The sequence below is a fragment of the Sander lucioperca genome, chromosome 12, assembly GCF_008315115.2.
Source record: "Sander lucioperca isolate FBNREF2018 chromosome 12, SLUC_FBN_1.2, whole genome shotgun sequence".
In the NCBI taxonomy this organism is placed as follows: Eukaryota; Metazoa; Chordata; class Actinopteri; order Perciformes; family Percidae; genus Sander; species Sander lucioperca.
In genome coordinates, this window is record NC_050184.1 from 12329573 (window position 1) to 12347357 (window position 17785).

At 42.8% G+C, this 17785-nt stretch overlaps 1 protein-coding gene across 4 annotated transcripts; it reads left to right on the forward strand.

Annotated features, from left to right (window-relative positions):
* Window positions 1–647: 647 nt before the first annotated feature.
* nr1h5 (nuclear receptor subfamily 1, group H, member 5) lies at window positions 648–17746 on the forward strand. Of its 4 annotated transcripts, none has more exons than XM_031286174.2 (11): window positions 648–780; window positions 4227–4366; window positions 10284–10673; window positions 10798–10938; window positions 11559–11683; window positions 13926–14024; window positions 14147–14243; window positions 14896–15009; window positions 15103–15192; window positions 15310–15423; window positions 17128–17746. In XM_031286174.2, the coding sequence occupies exons 2-11, from the start codon at window positions 4270–4272 to the stop codon at window positions 17349–17351; spliced, it is 1491 nt and encodes a 496-aa protein (XP_031142034.1). In that variant the 5' UTR covers window positions 648–780; window positions 4227–4269; the 3' UTR covers window positions 17352–17746. The 4 variants fall into 4 exon arrangements, with proteins under 4 accessions (XP_031142034.1, XP_031142037.1, XP_031142035.1 ...); XM_031286177.2 differs by having other exon boundaries at window positions 649–780; window positions 17149–17746; XM_031286175.2 differs by having other exon boundaries at window positions 656–780; window positions 4231–4366.
* The last annotated feature ends 39 nt before the right edge of the window (window positions 17747–17785 follow it).

The window sequence follows — 17785 nt, forward strand, 5'->3', positions numbered from 1 at the left end:
ACTTTCCTTCACTATTAAACATAATGCAATTACACACTCCAAACAGTAAGGGCCCACCCACCAAGGAAGCAAGGTCAGTACAAAAAAATATGTCTTCAGTGAGTGTGTGTGTGTGTGTGTGTTTGGGGGGTGGAGGGTTGTGAAACAGTGGCAGAGAGATTGTTAAGCGGGTTGGGGAGTTAGCAGGAAGAGCCAGTGATAGGGAGCATCCATCCATCACAAGGGATGAACAAGAGGCTGTTTATAAACACTATATACTGGGAATTTCTTAATGAGATGATTCCAGTTCTTACATGCAGGGCAGGGCCCTTGTGGGCCCCTTGTGACTCAGAGGTTGCCAGTTCAAATCCCTAGTGCAGCCAAAAGGCCTCTGGCTGGGAAATGTTATGGTAAATTTAGGATATTTTCAATTTCTCATTGTTGACATACATGCAGACACATAACCTTAAAATTCTTTTGTTTCCCGGCTTCATTTTTTTCAGGTTTTCCCAATTATTTTGCATACAATGTGTATAAATAATTTATTCTCCTCACTGACAGACTTGTCCAGCAAGAGAACGGTTACAGGAAAAGAAGATCTTTGGTCAGGCTCCCGCACGTCCAGCTAAAACACACATCAAGTGCAGCTGTCTGTTTACTCTGTGTGTGTGTGTGTGTGGGTGTGTGAGAGAGAGAGAATGGAGGCTGGGCTGGAATCGACATTACAAAAAGTGAAATAGTTGGACAAAGGGAGAGGACGTCGGGACACTCGGCGCAGCAGGAGGGCTCCCACCATCAACGGTGAGTCCACAACCTCTGCTTCTAACTAACACAACTGCAACATAATCATAATTGTTCATAAGCCAACACATTGATGAGCATGTTACTGCTGGGCACTCTGAATCAGTCTTATCTATAGAGGTTCAAAGAAGGGAATTTTAACATGACGTTTTGTAATGTTTCTGCTGCACTGTGTTCAACACTTAAATACCATTTCAATGCAATTCCAGCAAGGGCAGATCTTCAATGCAATTCACACCAGCTTAATAAGATAACAGGTGTTGCTTATGAAGGCCAGTTTGTACATGCTGCATTAAGGTCCAGCAGGATCTGCTACTGTTGTTTTTAAGGAATTCAATGTAGCTTTCGATTGCATTCAGCATAAATAACCATAGAAAACATAGTCTGAATTTTACAATAACCTCTATAGATCAGAGGAAATGCTTTCAATCAAATTCTTTAAGTAGACACAACTGCTTTCTCATGATAGCCAAATACCCTCCAACCAAACTCACTCACACATGCTCAGACATACGTTATGGACTTTACTCACCAACACCGAGGCCACTTTAATGTAAGCGCCAGTTTTCTGCGAGGATCAGTAAACAGTCCAGGCCATTATCGAGCTGCAGCTACCAGCCAGCGGTTCTCTGATAAAGAGAGGAGTTTGCCACATGGAGAAGACATCCTGAACAGGATTTATGATGTGCTGAATTTATCTCCAGGCTTGTACTGTGAGTGATTCAGGACTAATGAGTTCAGGGGGTTTGCACATGCCATCAGTTTGTTTAAGGGAAAAGTTGACTTTGTTGCCTTTTTCTCTTTGGTTTTGTGTTACGTGGAAATGCTAGATTTTGCTTTATTTCTCCGGTGTTCATCTCATTATTCCTTCTCGGTGCACACATTTTCAGGAATTTTGGTGCAATTAGTTGCACAGAAAACTAACCAAGTCAGTGAACGCTCCAGAGTCCAATTGTAATAATAACCATGCTTGATGTGAACGTGCCCTAAAAGGCTTTCCCTTCTCCCTTCCTCCACTCCTTCTTTCGTGAAACTCATCTCCCAGGGGGCGAGCCCTCATCATCAGGCCTGGGTCCAACAATGTGTCCAACAGTGTGACACCTCCAGAAGATCCATGGCGACATTTGCACGCTCTTAGATACTGTCCCTATCGTTTAGTGTCACTCTCAGCACTGCTGCCTGCTCTCTACTCTCTGTCCATTCCTACGAGGTCAGAGACAGTATGGAATGGAATGAATGGCTGATGGCTTGTTTTGCCTCATAATATGGGACGTGACCCACTGCTGTTAACTGAGAAATAACAACAGACCACCTCTTATTTAGTAATGGATTCATGCCGTTCCAGAAACTACCACCAAGCTATTGAGGCCTTTGTTAATTATACACTACACTTCAGACAGATGGTACTCTTCCAATCCCCCCAGAACATATAACACATTGATTTGAGAATTGAGAATAAAGAATAAAGTGAGTTGATGTTTCCTTTAGTATCAACATGTGGTTGGACTTTTTATCTTTTAGTAAAATATCTCAACATCTACCTGGATGAATTGGCATGGTGTTCAAAAGCTCTTCAAAATCTAACATTTGGTGTTCTGAATCCTGCAGACACCTTGCAGATGTTTGTATGGTTCCACAATCCAACACAAGTTATTGTATGTTTTTGACATTTAGGACACAATTTAATTTGTTTCATTCATTTACTCTTTTAGTTTGTGCTTTTTCCCCAAAAGTGTGATGACAAACACCCTCCAAGCCCCCAGAACCAAGCTCTGCAGCATGGGTGATAGGGCCTTTTCATCTGCTGCTCCGAGGCTGTGGAACACCCTCCCTGAAATCCTAAGGGCCCCACAATCTACGGATGTTTTTAAACAAAACCGCAAAACATATGTTTTCAAGAAAGCGTTTTACAAATGGATTTTATAGGTTTTCCTCTTAACTATTTTTTTATTAACCTTGATATTTATATATTTTTTATTAAATTGCATTATTTATGCTCTGTAGCACTTTGAGATTGCTGAAATGTAAAGTGCAATACAAATAAAATGTATTATTATTATTATTATTATTTATTTCAAAGCTGCGTTGTCATCGTGCACTATGAGCTCACGTGTAGCAATGTACCCTTTGGACATGATCTTTAAAGATATGACACCGTGTAGCAAGCAACCAAATTCCCATTTGTCACTGAGATCGATTGTGAAAACTCCAGTGAAGGCTACAACTTCAGTGAGCATTTCTGGCTCTTCTCTAACCCTCTGCTATCCACCGGTCAGTCCTGGTTCCCATAACGAGCCAGTGAAAGGGGTGATATGCGGGTGAAAGGAACCCGTTAATCCTCAGTAAGCATGCTCCATGTCAAACGGCCCTGCTCAGAGAATTACAGGCCAGTGTTGAGGTCACTCCTCTGTCTCCTCTAGGCGGTTCAGGCCTCGACTCCTTTCGCTCTGCCCCAGCCTGGTTAACTGTCTGTGGGGGAGGCGGAGGTCGCCAAACCCCTTAAATCTAACTGCTGTCCAATATTAACTGCAGCACAAACAGAACAGAGGTAAACAAAAGGCAATGTAAACACACTCCCGAAAGCTTGGTGGACAAACATGGGGACACACGTGTGCATGCATGCAAGCAAGCACACACGCACGCACGCACGCACGCACGCACACACACACACACACACACACACACACACACACACACACACACACACACACACACACACACACACACACACACACTAGTATAGCAAACTTCACATTTAGTCCATGGAATACTTGTGAAAAACCTTTAACGATTAATTTAATGATGGAAATGATTTTATTCAGCACATCACATTAAATTGAGAAAGTGTTTCCTTTTCCCAGCCCAACTGTTGCACTCTGGGATACATCCATTCAGGCCAAAACCTCAACACACACACACACACACACACACACACACACACACACACACACACACACACACACACACACACACACACACACACACACACACACATATGCACACACTATGAGTGTTGAGTGTCCCTCCCTCCCTCCCTCAGTATCCATCCATCCATCCATCCAGCCATTCCTACATCCATCCCTGCAGTCTTCTGATCTGTAAAGTACTGGCTAGGTTCAGCTGTTTGGACCACAGTCACATCCCTGTCCTTCTTGGGTGTCCCCGCTTTCCCTTTCGTCTATCCCCCCGGGGACGGTTAAGACCTCCTCCAGCACATCATCCACCACAGACCAAGAGCCTCAGCTGCACTCGTCCTCTTTGCTTTTTAAAAATAGGCTGGGATATCAGCCTGGGCAGCTAAGAGACCTGGACGCATCCTGGGGATTGAGGAATGTCTCTGCACTTCCCAGATCCTTCATATCTGTGTGAATCCTCTGAGTAATTGTCTGTGTATGTATGTGTTTATGTCTTTGCATGTGTGTGTGTGTGTGTGTCTGTGTGTGAAGATAGATCCCGTATTAGTAGCTGGAGAGAGGATTTTCTGTCCAGATGAGAGAGTGGACTGAGTTGGAGATGAGCTTTTCTGCAGGGGGGTTTCTCTCCGCCTCGGATGGTTACTGCTCCACAGAGCAGCTCCAGTATTACGGTGAGTAATCTCTTCTCTTCTAAACTTATCGTTTGCCTTTTACTTTCTCTTCTTCTTTTTGTTTTGCTTCTCCTAAACAAGTTGTGTGACTTATACATTCTGACAATAATAGATAAAACACTGAAGATGGACTTATATAAGAAATGCATGATGTCTTAATTAGACTGTTCGCATGCAATGCCAATACATTTAAACCAGGAAGTACAGGAAAGTGAGTGTTCAGACATGAATGTCTTATGTGATTTGAATTTATGGAGTCAGTCCAGTGTTATCAGTCAGTGGTAAATGAGTTCAAATGATGCTGGTTCCACTGGCAGGTAGATATTTCTCATCTACAATAGCAACACTTTTCTACTGTTGTAAAGGGTTACTAAACAGATGTTCTCAATTGCAGATAGTTTTGGTTGAATTTGTCCATGTTTCTTTAGATAATAACTTCCAAGATTTTGGACTCCACCCCTAATACAATGAATGAAATTAATCGTAAAAAAAATAAATACATTTCCTTTGTGGTGCCCTCATCTTTGACAAATGGTATAAAATACTATAAAATTCAAAAGCAACCATCTCTTTCTAGAATCAGTGTCCCTGTATCTCTGGGTAATCACAGAACACATATTGACCATTTCTATGGGGACTATTTCTTCAGTAGAATGTAGTTCCCATGAAATGTGTTTGCAGTTATCACTTGGGCAAATAAAACCTAAATTATCTGCACTGTTACATACTATCAGTGTTAAGAGAGAAAGTTTTTTTTGTAATTTGGGTGGATCTACCCTCTAAAGTGACACCAAAACAAAGGAGGTCTAGCAGACAGGCCCATTAAGGCGCTGACACACCAACCCGATTATAAGCTGTCGGACAGTCTGGCGAGGTTAGTGACTCGAGTCTGTTCGGTGTGTTCCGTGCCGTCGTCCGTCAGAGGGGCCATCGGCCTTCATTTTGGCCGACCTGACTTGCTGGGTCAGAGGGCGGACAGTCGGACTCAATGACCAATCTGATTGGTGGAGTGCTAACCCGGAAATGGCGAGCGGGATGAGTGACGAACGCCTCTCAAAATCTGACGAAAATCTTTTAAACTGACCTTTTTTCGATCTGAAATGAAGACAGATTCAGCAACTGTATGGCCTATTTCTCGCTTAAAATGTTTTCAGAACGTCACGCGTGCCAACAGTTTTGTTGTCATTACTTAGAATTACTCATGGAGGTAGCAGAAACTATGCACTATAGCTTTAACAAAAGTTACGAAGGCTCCTTTAAGTAAGTGGATCATTTATGCATTAAATAGTTACACAACGAGGATGTGACTGCACTCTGTGTGCAATGCAACCTCATCTCATTCACTCACAGCTGATGAATGAACGCTAAGAGTTTATTTAGCGCCTTTGAGATCTCGCTGACATGAAGAAAAAAAATAGTTGTTGAGGTGGTTCAGCTGGCTTGCTGCATTAACAGCAAGCAGGGAGGCTGACTGTGCATCGGAAGATCTATATTGCCTGATGTGTATCATCAACAAATTCCCCCCTATTGTCTCCCCTCCTGCCCCTAGGAGCAGGGGGAGGGGGAGCTATGGGGGGTAGTTTGCTGGTGTTGTTTGGCTCCCTAGTGTGCGTGGGATGGAAGGGAGGCTGAGGAGTGTTTAGACAGCGTTCAAATGGTTTACAAACAGTGCAAACCACAGCTCTGTCACATGCAGTGAAAGCAAGGACCCCCATACCATCGCCGCCTCAGTCTGGTGAAGACAGGAAACATCTGGAGAGAGAGAGAACCAAAGAGAGCACAAAAGGAAGGAGTGAGAAGTGGATAATAAGTGATGATTCTGACATTTACTCGATCAGACTAAATTCACCAGTTTTCTACATATGCTGTTGTTTGTCATTAAAACATCCAGACAAAATCTGGGGTCCAAAATTTGTCATCAGTCATCAATCTTTAATTAGTCGAGGTTGAAGACTGATGACTAATAAACAGTCGCAGTGGCAAAGTGTTGAGAGTATCAGCCCTTACCATTTCCTTTCGATTCGATGGATCAGAGAGGACAGGGCTGCCTGTGTCTTCACGAAGAGGGAGAAAGTCTCACTGAACACCTTGAGGAAATGTTTCAGCCCTTTTAAAAGTGATAAGGTGATGATTAGCAGGGGACACAAGAAGTGTTTTTTCTGAGAATGCTGCGACTTGAAAAGGGAAAGAGAGGAGGTTCAAAGACGGAAGCAAGCCCAGAGATTTCCGGATGAGAAAATTGGTACCACTTTCTACTTAGCAAGCAGTATTGCTCTTCTCATCTAACTCTCAGATCAGACTATGTATCAGCAGATATTAAAGGATCAGGATAAAAAAAAGTGATTAGGACAACCCTATTTTTTACCGAGACTTGTGGCTTTTCAACAACAATACAGTATCTCATAACATTGTCTTCAAATAAGGGCTCTTGCTTACTGGCCCTGAGTCCTGGGGCTACGAATCCTCTATGAGGCCTGTCCAACAATCCATAGGGACTATAAGTCAGGATATCACCACCTTTGCTGCTTTTATTTGGCCATTGTCCATTTTTAATTTGTCTCCTGTGATTCCAATCACTTAAGTACTCCTTAAACAACGCTACAGAGCTACAAGGATCGTTGGTTGATTTCTCTGTCAAAGCTTAAAGGCACACTTCAACCACAATTTTAAAGAACACACATTTTTCACATAATCAGATTGATATTATCCCTCATCTTCATGCTACTTGTTTTGCCCTTTAAATTTCCATCTCCAGCAGGCCTGAGACTCCTGACTCTCTCTGTTGGACTCTCTGTTTAATCAGCGCATAACAGATCCCACAGCAGTCCCAGTTGTACTGGTCCAGCTGCTCTTTCAGAGACTGCCAGTGGTCACACATGTTTTCTCAAAGGAGACGGGACTTACAAAACACAAGCTGCTGATCCACACTCAAAGACGTTTCAGTCCGTCACAACACTGAACGGCCATTACTGAATGAAGCTTCCAGAAAAATCCTAAATGTCACTGGGAGCTCTCAGCTGCATCCTGTTTAAGTTCACAAAGCCTCACTCTCAGCTTTTTATTATATCCCCCAAGATCCATTAAAAGCAGTGAAGTCACACGAGTCATGTAAGACCACATTCTGATGATGCTCTTTGTAGCAGCGTAATAGTGTTGCTTGAAATGTTCATTCACCTTTCTGTTCTTGCTGATGCACTTGTTCTCTTCATTGTGTGTGTGTATGTTTGTGTGTGTGTGTGTGTGTGTGTGTGTGTGTGTGTGTGTGTGTGTGTGTGTGTGTGTGTGTGTGTGTGTGTGTGAGACACATTCTAACTGATTATGGCATTAACCAGATTTTATTTTTGGGAAGGATACAGGGAAATGAATAACCAGGTTTTCCATGCATCACATCCCAAATGGGAAGGGCACTTGGAGAACACAGACCTCCGCCAAGGCATGATCTATCTCACAGTCACAATGATTTGTCGGGAAGTTATTTTTTCAATTATTCCAACACCACATGAATGCAGCAAACGCCCTATCTCGCAATGTTAATGAAAATGAAAAATAATTTGTATATCCGTCTGGCATTCGGATCCGCTCCAAAATGCAATGTGTTCTTGGCCTGTGCTAACCCTTTCACCAATTTCATGAAGTTCGGGCCAGTAATGTTTCCGTAATCCTGCTGACAGACAAACAAACAAACAAATGGACAAACTGAATCGAAAACATAACCTCCTGGGCGAGATAATGGGAGCAAAACCAGGATAATACTGAAAACTAGGACCAGTGTGCATGTAAACACACATTTATAAAGGATACATTTGATATTAGTCTATATTTATCTTATTATCAGCAAATCCAATTAAAAGATCAAAACAAACAATGTTTTCGGCCATCTATAGTCATTTGTTGGGGACTATTTTCAGCTGTGGGTTAATACACATTTTTGTGTTTTTGTCTAGTGAGTATTTCCGGCAGCTGGATGGTGTATGTAGGATTGATTCAAAATATATTACAGTGCCCATGTTCAATGTAATGAAGGAACATGTCACCCAGCGCAAAGGTGTGTCTCATTGATGTGTTTCTAATTTTCAAAAACAAGTGAGCTCTATGGAACAGATGAATAAGATGTATCAGGCTTTTGCTTCACAGACAGTACTGATCAATAGGACCAATAGGATCAGTTCATTGTGGGTTTTGAGTCTTTGATTTCATAGAATGAGCAGAGAGGCCGCACCAGTCACGATGCACTATTTTCCAGCAAGTTAATAATTTTCTAAGAACTTCAAGTTCCTTTTTCCTGTGGTCTTTAAATGTCAGATCTAAATGCCTAAATACTCTTGCTTGCAAAGTTTCACACAAAATTACAAAAGCCACAATTGGAGTGGTCTGTGTCTGCAGGGGTACTACAGTTCACGCTTATTCAGTTCATCTCTGACCTACAAAAACATTAAAGGGATATTTCACCGTTGGAAAGATGAATATATCTTTAAATTGGGTTGAAATTGGTGGCTTCTAGGCCGAGAAAAGCCAGAAAATGTGTTTTTGGCTCATGTGGATGAAAGACACCAAATCCCAAGAATGCACTTGCTCCGCTGCTTTAGAGTCCACTCCCAAGCCACGCCTACCGTTTACAGACAGACAGACAGACAGTGAGACGGTCAACTCAACTCAAGTGTGTTTTATTGTCATTTCAACCATCTACACGAAACAACGTCTCACCGTGGCTCAAGTGATGTTACACATTTAAAATATATAAAAACGACATACGAAACAGGCTACATTTAGTGCACACACATTAGGCTCCGTAAAGTTCAGCTAAAGTATACTAGCATTAGCGCTTGGTGGGCTGTAAACACAGAGTATTAACACAGCCGTAAATTTGCGTGGAATGTAGAATGGTCGGCATTTAACAGTCACAAACTCCACCGGCAGTTAGCAGTTAGTTGGCTACAAATCACCCCATTTCTGCACCAGTACATGTTAACACAGCCCACCTCCACTAGTCTTACCCGGCGACAGAGCAGCCGGCCTGGTAGCTGGATAGTCCACTACACTGTTGTTCAGCCATGTTTCCACAACAACAAAAACGCAGCAGTCTCTGAACTTGCGATGGGAGTTTCGTTGAAGTTGGATGTAGTCCAGTTTGTTGTCTAATGAGTGGACACTTGCAAGCAGGATTGATGGAACAGGTGGCCGGCTAGCGTTAGCTTTCCACCTATCTCGCCTCGAACTCCTGCGGTCTTTGGTGTTTTTTGCCACCAACGTCTCCTCCCAGGCAGCATGGCAATGGTTATGTTTAGGGTTAAAGTTAGGGTTAGCTGCCTGGAAGGTGCCGTTGGAGGCAAAAAACACCATCGAGCAACTCCTGCACACCGCTGTCGAGGTCCCTTTCCCTGGCTAGCGGTATCGGGCGACACCGCAGGCTGAGGTGCTGGTCTCCGTAGCAGGCGAAGCTCGCGTAGTGTGTCGAGTATTCTGTCTGTAATAAAGTGTCCTGCATATTCTCCGATCTGTACCAATGTATCCCAGTGGTACACATGTGCGGTAGTTTGAATGCACATAATTGTTGTAAAAGTTTTCTGCTGAAAAGACGGAGCCAGTTTAGCGAAGCTTCAAGATGGCTGACACTCGTTTTGCTTCGGCAAGCTCCAGGTAAAGACGACAGTCCAACCCCCTATGGGCGGGTTGAAAACATGCGGAAGTAGCTCCTACTAGTAGTCCATTGCCTCAGGGCAAAAAATCTATGTAAAAAAAGATTTTTTCCAGACCCACAATACAGAGATCTCTCGTCTCAGGGGGACATGAGGGAGGGAAGCGCGGTCATTCGAAAATACTACCATGTTTCTACTGATACAAAGCTTAATGCTAAATCTGTGAAGTATCCCTTTAATGCAAGTTTTTGTCCCTGGACTTCCATCTTTTTCCATTTCAGACATGCTGGCTGACCCTCTGGGCTACCCCCTTCAGGACCCTGACCTCCAGCTGCTCCCTTACAGCCAACAACAGTACAGCCCAGCCAACCTGCCCTTTTCCCTCTATGGCTCTCCACCTTCCTCCACCTCCTCCTCCTCTTCCTCTTCGCAGCCCTGCCATCCTCAGTATCACTACAGCCCTCATTGCCTGGAAGCCCCCTGTGATCCCAGCCCCGAGCCCCACTGTGGGGGCCTGGCTCAGGGGCTTGGAGCGGTGGGACTGTCCCTGGGACGGAGGACACGTGTCGGGTCGGGAGGGAAGAGCAGAGGCCAGGAAGAGCTGTGTGTGGTGTGTGGAGATAAAGCGTCAGGGTATCACTACAATGCTCTTACCTGCGAGGGATGCAAAGGTATTTCTCACTTTTCAATTTTGTATTCTATCTTTTTATTCTGTTCTCCAATGCTGCATAGTTGTATTCAGTAAGGCTTTGTTTTAAACTCACCTGGTCCTTCCTTCCCCTTCTGCACTTGCAGGTTTCTTTAGGCGTAGTGTGACAAAAAAGGCTGTGTATCAGTGTAAGAGTGGCGGTGGCTGTGAGATGGACATGTACATGAGAAGGAAGTGCCAAGACTGTCGGCTGAGGAAGTGCCGCGCTGTGGGAATGCTGGCTGAGTGTAAGCGACCTCTACTGTACTTTAACTTAAAGGTCCCATGGCATGAAATTTTCACTTTATGAGGTCTTTTAACATTAATATGCGTTCCCACAGCCTGCCTATGTCCCCCAGTGGCTAGAAATGGCGATAGGTGTAAACCGAGCCCTGGGTATCCTGCTCTGTCTTTGAGAAAATTAAAGCTCAGATGGGCCGATCTGGAATCTGCCCCTTATGAGGTCATAAGGGGAAAGGTTACCTCCCCTTTCTTTGCTTTGCCCGCCCAGAGAATTTGGCCCGCCCATGAAAAAGAGAGAGACATCATGGCTTACAAACAAGCAAAGTGGCAGTTGGTCAAGGCCACACACACCCACCTTGCCCCCCCCTCTTGAATAGCATTTAAAAGCTACAGACACAGAAATGGCACATCCTAAGTAAAGCTCATTGTGGGACTGGCTCTAGTGGCTGTAATTCTGCACCAAGGCTGAATTTCGGAAAAGAGACTTCAGATACAGTATTAGGGGACCACTAAGGCCTATATAAAAGCACCCAAAAAGCAGCATGTCATAGGATTGTTAATGAGAGTAATCAATACATCCTTAAACTGATTTAAAGTAAGTCTGAAAATGCATATTTTTTCTCAGGCCTTCTGACGGAGGTGCAGTGCCAGTCCAAACGACTGAGGAAAGGAGGTAAAGGCAGAGGACAGGAGGAAGAGGAGAACACAGAGAGCAGGAGGGTCAGCTCTACCAGCAAGCTACCTGGACAGGTAGTAGAAAGCAGGCATGGCTAGTGGCATGGCTCTTGTGATGGCAGTGTTGGTCTGCTCCAGACTGCATCTTAATTCAGTCATGCCATCAAATTTTGAACAGATATCCATGATTCTCAGAGGAAGAATCCTACTGACTTTGGTAACCCCTTGACTTTTTCTCTAGCACCACCATGAGGTTGGCATTTTTGTTTAAATCAATGAAATGTCTCAGCCTCATCTGCACTTTGTTTTTAGTGCTAATTAGCAAATATTAGCATGCCAAATACACTACACTAAGACGTTGAACATGGTAAACATTATTCCTGCCTAGTGTCAGCGTGTTAGCATGTTGACGTTAGCATTTAGCTCAAAGCACTGTACTTCAGCCTCACAGAGCCGTTAGCATGGCCATAGGCAACGGGCGCACGCGGTTTAAAAAAAAAGTAGTCCAAAAATGTTTGCATTTCCAGTGTTTCCTCTAGAATTTTTTTCAGCGGTGGCGGGGCGGGGTGGGGTGTTGGACAGAGTATGGGCTTATCTGCTAATGTAAGGTATCGACCGTTACCTTGAAACCATCCAGAAAATAGACGGTACCGTAGGGTGATTTAACGTCACCGCTCATTTTACACACAGTTTAACAACAAAACAAAACACTGAGTGAACATTACTAGCTACATTTTTCATATTGGTTTTGAGCGGTATGCACCCCCACTAACCTGGAAAATGGTTTTAAATCAGTAACGTTACTACAGCGTGTCGGAGGAATACACACAGTCTCCTGCAGCGGCAAGTCAGAGGCAGAGGGGCCGTCACAGCAGCGTGGCTAACATTAACTTCTTGTCTCATCTGGGGTCTGATAAACAGTAAATTCATCGACTTCAGTGTCCACAATGCTATTTTCCAATGAACTGTAGCTGTCATATTTCACGGGCGTGAGTGCGGATTTCATGTCGCGGCTTTCGTCGCTGTTTATCACTTATTGAATGAAGTAGTACTCGCCCTGTTGTTTATTTGTTTGCCATAACTTTGCGAGTGATGACGTCCTGTCACTGGTCCAGTTGCTCTGCTCACCCTAGGGGGGAGAGAGAGTGGATGACAGTTCGCTTGAGTTCAGTAGAGCAGACGGTGCTACGAGTTTATAACTTTTCATAAACAGCTGAAGGAGCGGTGGTGCGCGGTGTACATAGCGGAAACCCTGTTGTGTGTCTGCCCTATTTCTGATACCGTGGCGCTGGAAATTTTACCGTGGCGGACCGCCACTATGCTATCGAACGCTCATACATGCACTGTATAGTGGGGGGATGTAGCGGAGTCACTAAAGAGGCGTTTTCATCCAAGAGACACTGTGATTGGTGGATAGGATATGGAGCAGGGGACTGACAGCGACATTACCAATCACACTATGACAGACGCTCCACTTAGCACCAACTGCAATGTTTATTTTTAAAATGTATGTAGCCTACTGGCAGTCTGGCACACATGGGTGCTCAGTGGGTGCTCGGTATTCTCTGTGGGTGCTCGAGCCCCGGAGCACCCACGGTATCGGCGCCTATGAGCATGGCTGTAGACAATCTGTTGATTGTGACTGTTTAGTTTGAATGTTGGGTTGAAGGATGCTTCACTTATTTAAATTCTGAAATGGTTGGTTTATTGGTTTTATGATTGTTATGACTGTTATATATTGTTGGCTGGTTAGATCGCTGGGTGGTTTGTTAGATGGTTGGTCATTTTGTGGTTTTATTTTTGGCTGGTTATATTATTATTACCTGCGCAAGAAGAGTGTAAACTCTCATCCTCCCTGGTCAAATTCTCATAACAACATTTATCTTTCATCTCAATGCACTTTATATCTTGTAGTTTTGGGGTCAGCCCTATGTTTCCACAGCCCAATGGTCCCACAGCGCTATGTTCCCACATTTCTAAGAATTTTTTTTCACTGAAAATTAGGCTTTATGTTCCCACAGCCCTATGTTCCCGCATTTCTAGGACATTTTCAAAATGAGGTCTTGTGTTCCTACATTTCCCTTCAAGGGTTAGGGTGGGTTAGGGGTTAGGCAAACATAGGGCCTAATTTTGGAAGAAAATCTTAGAAATGTGGGAACTGTGGGAACATAGGGCCTAATTTTCAGTGAAAAAAAATCTTAGAAATGTGGGAACATAGGGCTGTGGGAACATAGACACGCTCCCGTAGTTTTAGCTTGGGAAAGTGATAATCCTGACACTGGTTTAACCATGTGTTGGTAACTTCCATCTGCACCAGGCTTTGTCAGCCAGTTTAACCCAAGAACAAAAGTACATTGTGGACAGGATGGTGGAGGCCCATCGACTGTACAGAGCACAGGACAGCAGCCACTGCAGGGTAGGTCACAGTGTGGAAACAACAGTGTTGGACTAACAAAAACACAGTTACATGTTTTTATTTTTGAATTGAATTGAATTGAATTATGTTGCCCTCATGGTTTCTTGTCTGTGTCTGCTCAGTTGTTTGAGTTTCCCTGTACAGAAGAAGTGGGGGACTTATCTGATGTTTTATCACCCCACCTGCAAAGACTGCTACAGTTTGCCAGGACAGTGCCAGGTAAAATGGACGGGATGATGTGACATTCAGAATCTATAATCTGCTTTCTACTGTGTTCACTGGAGAAATAAATCTATAATCTAATAAATAGGAAATATTCTGGAGATCAAAGAGAGGTGATTCAAATGGTTTAACCCATATTGGATTACCTGAAACATTACAATACCACATTAACAGTAGGCCATTTAAAAAAAACTTTTAACAGGTAGGACGGACCGGTTTGTTTTATTCACCCACAACTAGCGAACCGCCCCATGAACAAATCTTTTAATTCTGGATATTTTAATGCCCCACAGTTATATAGTTTAGAGAATATTATATTTGTAGATCCTAGACAAAACTGACAGAAGGGCGGGACTCAGAGAAAAAGTCACACAGCACAGTTAGGCTATGGATATTCCAGAGCCATGGTAGGGGCCATAGATTCTAATTTGCACAAACCTCAGTCAGATGAGTCAGACAGACTAGACTAACATGTTCAACTAAACAACCAGCTCTGTCCCTGCACTCTCTCTGCTACTAGGGGATGGAGAGTCATGATAACACACACTTGGAGAAAAAACATCAAATTCTGTAATTTAATCAACATTTCACTCAAACTTGAAGGAGCATATACTGCATATAAAAACAAATAATGATGTTCCCCTCACAGGTTTTGACCTCCTGGATTTTTCCGACCAGAGTTGTCTCCTGTCTGTGTCTTCACTGGAGATCATGTTCCTGATCTCAGCTCAGCAGTTCTCCCACAACCCAGCAAGCTGTCCAGGTGACTACATCAGCACACACACTTTTATGATTCATACTAATTCAGTCTGATATTTACTTTAAAAAAAAATCCTTTCTTTTTCTCTATTATCAGCCCTGCAGATTTTCAGAATGACAACACACAACTGGCTGAGAAATGTAGAGTCTAAGGAAAACATCTACAGTAGGACGCTGGTCAACTCAGGTGAATCCAGACATAGACTCACTCAGAACATAAAATCAGATCATACAGGCTGTGAAAAAAAAATCAAGGTATTTCACATAAGACATGAACAATTTCCCATTTGCCGGTGGTAAACAGGTGGCAGTGAGGATCTCCTCGGGCCAGTGCTCAACTTCTTCCACAGCATGGCAACGCTGCAGGTGACAGATGTTGAATACACCCTGCTCACTGCAACAGCTCTTCTCTGCTCAGGTCAGTCCAGGAATCTGTACGTTTGGTCTGAAATAATTAGAGGTGTGACGAGATTAAACGTGACGAGATTTCTCGTCGAGGTAAAAAGTGTCTTGCAATATCAGTCTTGAAATTAGCATAGAAAATCCCCCGGCCGTTTTCCAAAGTTGACTCTGTGTTTACTTTTGCAGAGCGATAGCGGGTGAAGAGTGAAGAGACTCTCTCTCCACCATACATATAGAATAAGTAACAGTGTAACTGTTAGTTATACAGGAGAGGAGCCAGTCATTTGAGTTTATGGCAAGACCTTTCAGTGCTCGGTTTTCATTTTGTGACTTTCGATTGAATAAAGGACTATTTTTCCAGTCTTAAAATAGTGTCAAAATCTCGTCTCCTCTCATGAGCTGGGTGTCTCGTCAAACCCCTAGAAATAATCCAGTCAGCAGTCAAGTTAAGACATGCAAATGCTCAATTCAACTGAAAATAATCATTATAAACCTATCTATCCTAAAATGATTTACTCAGTCTGTCTCAAAGGGTCTGACTATAAATGTCATCAAGGCTTAAAATGGCTCCATAGTATGACAACTGACAACAACTTCACTCATGTTACATTTGACTTTTTTATATCCAGTAGCTGTTTGGAAACTTGAATGCATCTGTGAATCCAAACTAACCCTTTAAAACACCAAAGTCTATCTCACAATTTTAATGCGGTGTAAATTTTTTCCAGTTGGGAACTAATTTTTTTGATTAGTCCAACACCACATGAATGCAGCACAAACGCCCTATCCCGCAATGTTAACAAAAGTAAAAAATAATTTGTGAATACTAATACTAATTTGTGGATCCACTCTTAAATTGAATGGGTTCTTCCTTGGCCCGTGCTTCAATCAAAGGTTCTCAATTGTTATGACATACTATACTATGACTTTCTTTCACATTTTTTATGCCATATTATACTAAGATTATAGTATATATAGATATATAAGAAATACTATACTATGAATTTCTTTATGACTTTTTATGACATATACTAAGATTTTTTGTATGACTTTTTAATAACATACTATGCTATCATTTTTTAAATTATTTTTTTATGACATATTCTACGATGATTTTTTTAAAAGATTTTTTATGACATACAATAGTATGACTTTTTTATTACATACTATACTATTTTGTTACATATTCTATGGCATACTATACTATGACATTTTTTGACATGACATCATCATCATCATTTATCAAAGAGCAGAACTTTTGCACACTTGTAGATCGACAGGTGCATAGGAGAAGACCATGGGTCGACAATGCAAACCTTTACTGACTTTTTTTAAGACATACTATATATACTGTGACATTTTTATGAGATACTATACTATGACCTTTTTATGACATACTATACTATGTTTTATACATTTTTTTCTACATATTCTATGGCATACTATACTACAGTATGACATTTTTATGACATATTTTATCAAAGAGCAGAACTTTTGCACACTTGTAGATCGACAGGTGCGTAGGCGAAGACCATGGGTCGACTTGACAATGCAGAACAAAAGACTCCTGCACACTGTCCTCTTCACTTGCAGTCAGAGATATATATTAACAGTTTCAGTACACAAACCTTCATCAGGTTATTTTTCAAAAATGTCCTGATGGTCTGTGTACCGAAACGTCGCTATTAAATATTAAATATCTATTTCTATGTTACGTCAGCTCTGTGTCCCTGTCCTGCAGACCGTGCGTCCCTGCAGGCTGCCGGCTGCGTTGAGAAAACGCAGGAGCTGATCCTTGACCTGCTGTCCAGGGTGTGTGAGGCCCAGGCTGGAGCTGCGCGAGGGGGACCTCAGCGGTTTGGCCGCCTGCTGGGCAGACTGACGGAGCTACGAACCCTCCGTCACAACTACCTCCTCCTGACGAGACAGCTGCATGGACACTGATGGAGAGGACACACTGGAAATAGTGAACACCACCACTATCATCTCTGGCCAGTTTCATGTTTGAAATGAAGGACTCGAGGGTCCTGTATGAGCTGAGAAATTATACATCTTGACAATGCAACGTTCACCTAATATTGACTGGACTGTGTTGGATTCTTTGGTCTTACACATAAATCGTCCACCATGTTCTCAGTTGACTTCAGTTCATTCAGTCCTGCAGTTGTTATTGAATTTCAGCAGATGATGGAACTGAGATGTTTGTGGACTGCTTTAGTTTGTTTGAACAGAAGATATTTTATAGGTCTTTTTATAACTGTTGTATACAGCTAACATGTACCCTTACAGTACGTTTCACTATGCTGAGCATTGTTAAAATAAAACTAAAGTGCAAACTGTGTGCTAGCTGGAGTTCATCACTGGAAAAGATCATTTTC

What these genes read in the sequence shown, in the direction of transcription:
- nr1h5 (XM_031286174.2), top strand. Translation starts at nt 4,270, where the DNA reads ATGAGAGAGTGGACTGAGTTGGAGATGAGCTTTTCTGCAGGGGGGTTT. An exon ending in TACCTGCGAGGGATGCAAAG is followed by an intron (nt 10,674 to 10,797) that starts GTATTTCTCACT and finishes CTGCACTTGCAG; the next exon opens with GTTTCTTTAGGCGTAGTGTG. An exon ending in GTTTGCCAGGACAGTGCCAG is followed by an intron (nt 14,244 to 14,895) that starts GTAAAATGGACG and finishes TTCCCCTCACAG; the next exon opens with GTTTTGACCTCCTGGATTTT.